Source organism: Acanthochromis polyacanthus, chromosome 1 (assembly GCF_021347895.1).
Source record: "Acanthochromis polyacanthus isolate Apoly-LR-REF ecotype Palm Island chromosome 1, KAUST_Apoly_ChrSc, whole genome shotgun sequence".
Classification (NCBI taxonomy): domain Eukaryota; kingdom Metazoa; phylum Chordata; class Actinopteri; family Pomacentridae; genus Acanthochromis; species Acanthochromis polyacanthus.
The window spans coordinates 4,048,051-4,055,259 of NC_067113.1; the positions used below are offsets into that span (position 1 = coordinate 4,048,051).

The 7,209-nt window shown below is 39.1% G+C and overlaps 1 protein-coding gene across 2 annotated transcripts in view; it reads left to right on the forward strand.

The window, feature by feature from the left end:
* Positions 1–3,128, forward strand: part of gabra2a (gamma-aminobutyric acid type A receptor subunit alpha2a) — a 59,344-nt gene extending 56,216 nt beyond the window's left edge. For both annotated transcript variants that reach the window (XM_051947065.1, XM_051947067.1), the window contains one exon: positions 842–3,128. In XM_051947065.1, coding sequence (XP_051803025.1) covers positions 842–1,150 — 309 coding nt within the window. In that variant the 3' untranslated portion in view covers positions 1,151–3,128. The remainder of the gene's footprint in view (positions 1–841) is intronic.
* Positions 3,129–7,209: the final 4,081 nt, after the last annotated feature.

Below are 7,209 nucleotides of genomic sequence, written 5' to 3' on the forward strand. Positions count from 1 at the left end.
TTTGCTCTATGAATGAACAGACAACCATACTCAGCGGTTGGTTATGCTAGGCTAAACAGAGGACAGGGAAACGGATGGACAACCAATTTAAAACAAGATCAGACAAGAATGCAAATTCAGCTCCAGGTAAACTGGACAATTTTGACAAATGCATCGGATTTTGTATTTTCAACATTTCTGTGTCACGAACAGCATGACCAAATGATGGTCATTCCCTATCAAGGAAAGCAGAAACAAAACTGGGTTGAAATTACCTGTAGCCTGCAAACGCTCATGTGATGAATTCAGTATATTGTAGCTTCTTTTTCACAGTACTAATTTGCTAATTTACTAATTTGTCTTCCCCACTATGTTATGATGAGAAACATAATTGTTCTTGAATTCTGTTCACTGGCAAAGTTTTTGTTGTAGGACACTTTCAATCTCACACAATGGAGCTCCCCTCAGACGGAACCTTCTAATGATTCTTGGTTGCAATTATAGTTTTTTGTAATTTCACAGCTGTTTGAATCTGGAAAATTGCCCTGTGCCTAAACAGAGTAAAAGCTTTATACACTCTACTGAAGAACCTAAGGGTCCTCTTTCAGTTTATGAAACCCCTCTAAACTTTTGTCATTAATTAGTGAGTCATTAAAGTCCCCAAACATGTGCATAGGTCACAACTATTGCTTCACTTTTTTAAGTTCATGACAAAGGTAAATGCTGATTTTAATATCTATTACAGAAGTGGTATTTACATAATTCAGCAATGAAACATTTTATTGTCCACTTGTGCCCAAAGTTTTGCATACATCTGTATTTACTTCTAAAGGTCTCTAACCCTCAGGCATTTTCCTTCCAGAAAAAGGACGCAACTGTCATGAAGAAGAACAATGCTTATGCTGTAGCTGTGGCTAACTATGCTCCCAGCATCACAAAAGACTCTACATTACCCACCATCTCCAAGTGTGTTCTAAATGATCCCAACAAGACCACAGCAGAGACAAAGCCAGAGCACAACAAGAAAACTTTTAACAGCGTCAGCAAGATCGACCGCATCTCCCGCACCATGTTCCCTGTGCTGTTTGGGAGCTTTAATTTGGTCTACTGGGCCACTTACCTGAACAGAGAACCAGTCATTAAAACCCAAGTCCTTCCAAATGAAATGTGACTTCTCTAACCACAGAGACTTCTCTAATCACAGCCTGTTCTGGATTCATATATGTACTGGTGTTATTATTGTTTCCCCAGTTTGCTAGCTGTATACATGCAGGGAAAATATCTTTCTTTTCTTTCAATTTTGGGTCATTTCAAGTTGACATCAGGGCTGGGTTAGACTACACTTGAGAACTAAAAATCAGTGAATAAACAGTGAAAGATTGCAAAAACAAAATAGAATTTCTAAATATGGGCTCACTGATTATTTTATCTGGTAATAATAGAAAAAAAAACACTACATAAACTGGCAATGTTTAATGCTGCACTACACTCAGAGTGATGAACATACAGAGAATTATCTCTGCGCTGTAGTTCACCTGATGTCTACAGAGCTTTTCACCCTTTTCCCAATTTTTGGCATATGCACTGTCATATAATGACACTAAAGGCTTTGATTTGATTTAGTTTTGAGTCCAAAAACATTTCTGTTTTGGTTCAGCACCGGCACTCAATCTGGTACGGATTGGATTCCTCAAGAGCACGATACAGTTTTCAGTTTGAAATTCTGACCTTTAATTAAAAGTTTCTATAAATGTTGTCAAATGAATTTTACTTACTCCACTAACAGAATTGTCTTTATTTGTGAGTGTATTCATTTTTTGAAATGCATTTATTAATTTGATTGTTTCTCAGAAATGTCACTACATAATGAATAATTTATATTCATGCAATAGTAAAGGAATCATTGTGAACTTAGTTATGAAGTGGACAGCATAGTTCGGTGGTTAACACTGTTGACTCAGTAGATGGTCCTCATTTCAAATGTCCTGTGGACTCTGTGTGTGGAGTTTGCATGTTCTGTTATCTTGTAGGTTTTCCTCAATGTGCTCCAGCTTCCTCCGAACATCAGGAATTTTACCTGACTTTCAAAGTTATCAAACTGTCTTCAGTCAAGAAATTTTCCTTCGCTGTCATGGAACTATAAATGTTCAAGCCTTTTATTATTTAATAATTGACCTAATTGTCCATGTTGATTTGAAAGTAAAAGACCTATCAGTCTGTGCTTAGTGAAGATGTGAGTAAAAAATGGTCATGGCAAAAACTACAATTTTGGATTCCCAGAGTTAAAAGAACAAGATTGAGTGGAATTTGAAGTCAAAAATGCTCTGCACATAGAAAACTCAGCTCCTAGGCTTCATCCACACTAATACATGTTAATTTTAAAATGCATAACTTTTGCTAAGTTGTCTTGATGCCCATCTTTCTGATTGAGTCTTACCATCATTATGGTTGTTCCTTGACTGATTACAGTCCTGTCACAAACACTTTCTTGAATAAAACAAAAACCTTGACAGCCAATAGTTAACTAAGTGTAGATAAAATATTGATAATAATTTAGGCTACAGGTTTCTTACCTTGTTGTCTGTACTAACAGCTGTTGTGCAGTTCAGTAATACCATTGAACATGTGAATGGTCCTTTTATATACCTTTTCAGGTGTGTCAATATGCACGGAGACAGAATCAAAATTCTGATCTGTACAGACAACTTTTTCACTTTGTCTTTTTTGAATGAAAACTTTGTTTCAAAATTAAAATTTGTTAGTATGGATATAGCCATAAAAACTCTATTTATAACCCATGTAGCCAAAAGGACTTGATTTCAGCTTGGGCAAATCTGACATTAGAATTCCTTTAGCTCTTTTCAAGTTCCTTTTTAATCACTCACCTGTCAGAGTTTCTGAGCTGCAGAAACAGAAATTTGAGACTTCTCTGTATTCTTCTATTGTAACTTCAGACATGCTGGGAACATCAGTAGTTATATTTATAACCATATGTTGAACATGTGAGGTGTTTTGGATACGCTATATATTTTGCATCTGGGAGATGTATTGGATTGCCGAAGGATTTTCATATTAGCAGTAATGTAGCACATGATGGAAGTGTGTCCCTTTATATGTGAAAGTGCAATAAAAATATTTTGTCCTGACAATCTTTGAATGGTTGTGATAAATATTCATGATGTCAGTATTGATTAAAATAAATATAATTATCACTGTGGGTATACTCATACAGCCTTTGTAAAAAGTTTTCTTTGGGTCTGCTACATATACTGTCATATAGACCAATAAACAACAGGATATTTTTCATTTAAAAAATTACTTTGCAGAAGACAAAACCAGCTTGTCAGAAGTACATTACATTCATATAATTTCTGTCAGCACAGTCCATAACCAGCAGTGGGAGTAATGATTTCCCAAGGATGACTTTCTTGATGATTTCTCACGTACTGATGATTTGTAGAATAGTTACAAGAAAACATCTCTGAATTTTATTTATTTATTTTCATCACAGCATATCACCATAAGGCAATAACCTCATAAGGCCTCTCAAATTTGTCTTTGGTTAGCACTGTCACCTCACAGCTAAAAGATCCTTGTTTCACTTTCCAGCCTTCCCAGGAGCTTTCTGTGTGGAGCTTGTATGTTCTCCCTGTGCTTGTGTGGGTTCTCACCACAGTCCAAAAGCATACTGGGTGGTGATTCTAATTTGTCCATAGGTGTGAATGTGAGTGTGTTTGGGTGTCTGTCTCACGATGTGGCCCCTGCATTGTTTAACTCCATTTAAAACCCCATATAGCAGTATCCAGACATCCCTTATACACATAAAGAATTCAGCAGGCATTGCATTCAAATCCTAACAGTACTTAGATTTGCCACATTCCTGAGAGTGAAGTTCTGCTGAATGGCAAGTGCTGAAGAAGCTACAATCAAGTCCAGCACAGCATCCACAGTGCATCAGCACATTTATCCTCATGTTTGCACTTTCCCTTCCACCTGCCTTTGATTTGCCTTTTATTCTCAACTGCTTGCTAAGACATAACACACAAACATACACACACACACACACACGCACATGCACGCACCCACACGCACACACACACACACACACACACACACACACACACGCGCACACACACCCACGCACATGCACACACCCACACGCACCCCCCCCCCCCCCCCCCCCCACACACACACACACACACACACACACACAGACAAATAGATATAGTACAGGCAATGTTCTTTCTCTTCCTTAGGCTAAGACTTATTTAAAGGTTGATATCAGCATAGGTACAAAACAGATAATCCCATTTTCATACACTTTTTACTGTTCTAGCAAGAGATGAGAATAGTAAGAGAAGGTACCTGCTCTACGTTTGCAGTACACTGCTAAAGACCAGTTACCTTTAGCTCAAAATGTAATATAATTTGAGACCGTAAATAATGACAAACAACTGTTTGGACCCAAAAGCAGTACACATACTCAGGATGAAAGCTAAACAGGATTTATTTTAAGAATAATGAACGTCAAGTTGATGAGAGGAGATGGAGGACTTTGCTGGTGAAGGTGGAGGACTGAGGATGTTCGTGGACGGTCTGTGGGAGTATTTGTACCACAGAGGCACACATAGTTTGTGTGTGTGTGTGTCGTGTGCCTGCATGCGTGCCTGCAAGGGATCCGCATGGTCACTATAAATACTCCATATTGAATACACGGGAATAGTATTTTTATGGAGCAACATCTTCCTACAGTGAGAGGAATTCTATAAAATAGTAAAAACAAGTAAGACACTCAGAGAGTGCAGTACTCCATAAAGGCTGCTCAGTCTTTGTATCATTTCTGATGGATAAAATCTTTAATAAAAGATGACCTTGCGCTGAGCACAGGGGCGTGTTATGAATGTGTATATGTAGGGATATTGCATGACCTATATATGTAGGGGGCAGCGCCAAGTGATGGGACTCTGAGACACCCCCACAATTTAATCAGTTGTTCATTTTATCATTTCCTTTGGATAAGTCCACAGTAATGGATTTGTAGTAGGACTGCAATCATGTGATTGTCAGAAGGCACTTGTAGTCATAGTTAGAGTGATGCCGTGACTCTATCTCAGAATGGGAAATCCTTAATAAATCAGTAGATCCAGACCAGAAGTCACATCACTGCCAAAATCCAATGAGGTGGTCTTTGTATCATTTTTGACCTTCCCTGAAAATTTTATCCAAAACATAGTGCACATTTCCTGCCATTTAATATCTAAGACTCAAAAAGAAACAAGACGAGTGTCCATATTGAATTTGTGAATGATTTTAAGGATTTCCTTGAGACTTATTCAGCCTGAAGCATAGGTCTTGGAACAGGAAGCCTCAGACATGACAGAGCTTCACATACATAAATGCATAAGCTGTATTGTTTTTTATGTGTATTTTGCGCAACACTGGTAGCACAGCTCTGAGTCCAAGACAAATTTCCCAAAGTGGGACAATAAAGTATATTGAATTGAATTGAATTGAATTGAATTGATGTAAATCCACTACCCAGACTGAAGTGGCTAGTAGGTCCATATGGCCTGTCTTGTCCTGAGTTCAGTCCGAACCTAGTTAAAGTATACAAAAGAAGATAGAACACTCCTTTACAACATTATTTAGATGATTCAAAACTGGACAACTTTTAAGCAATTGCACATCCTCTAATATGAACAGTAGTGTATGGAAAATTAAAATCAACGCCTATGACTTTCTGTATTAAAAATTCAGGTCCCACAGTAGGAACTCAATGCAACAAAATCAACACATCCTTCAAAATTGAGATTCAAAATTTGTAATGCTTTTTATGACCACCAGTGTTGCATAAATTTCTGGAAGCATGTCCTACAATTCTACAATTTCATTTAGCAGACGCTTTTGTCCAAAGCGACGTACAACACAAGCAAGAATTCAGACAAAAGGAAAAACCTGTAGTAAGTGCAAAAAGTGCAAAAAGTGCGATTGGTCAAAGGTGTTGCCATCAAGTTGCAGAAGACGCGGCGCTGTCCCCAGTGCTGAAGCTGTCAGTCACAGTCGCTACTGTACAAGCAGCACCCGCCCTGCCGGAGTCTGCCTGCACAGCGTCAACATCCCGCGCATAATACGGTTTCAGTAAATTCCCATGACACACTTGTGTTTTCTTCCGTCGCTCAGGCATCAAAACCAAGTAATTTTGATCAGCTGTTTGTTCCAGAACTGTATATGGACCAGCAAATTTTGCCTGAAAGGGAGAAGTTACAACCGGACATAACGCCAAAACCTGATCACCAGGCAAAAACGACCGCACCTCCGCGCGTCTATCAAACAATCTTTTCATTTTTTCTTGCGCTGCAGTAATTTTTTCCTCAACCAGCTCCCTCGCCGCATAAAGGCGTCTCCTAAAACCATTAACATAATCCACAAGACTCTTAGGTGGCTCTAACTGTTTAAAATCCTCTGCTACAGCTGCCAACGGACCTTTCACCGTGTGCGCAAACACCAACTCATTTGGACTAAATCCTGTGCTTTCCTGAGTGACTTCTCTAGCTCCCAACATTAACCAAGGCAAACCTTCCTTCCAGTCTGCACCCAACTCTGTACAATAAGCGCGCAGGAGAGACTTCAGTGACTGATGGAAACGTTCTACAGCCCCCTGACTCTCGGGATGGTATGCCATCGCTTTACTGTGCCGTACACGGAGCTGTTTCAGGACCTGGGCACATAAATGCGATGAAAAGTTAGTACCCTGATTTGACTGTATCACTTTAGGAATTCCAAACACAGAAAAAAACTGAGAAAGTGCACAAACCACAGACTTGGCAGTTACTGAACGTAATGGATAGGCAGCAGGATATCGCGTTAGCTGACACATTACTGTGAGCAGATAAACAGAACCAGCCTTTGAACGAGGTAACGGGCCTACACAGTCGATAATTAAATGCTGGAATGGTTCAGACAACACCACAATTGGATTTAAAGGAATTGGCCTCAAAACTTGATTAGGCTTAGCAGTCAACTGACAAACACGGCATGTTTGAATATATGAGGAAACATCTTTTTTAAGGCGCGGCCAGAAAAAATGCCTCAGAACCCGATCATACGTTTTTCTCACGCCAGAATGTCCGGACTCATCATGCGCCACCTTTAATACAGCAGATCGAAATTTGATGTGAACAATGACTTGAAAAACAGGATCACTGACCACGCCAACATAGGGCAACCATT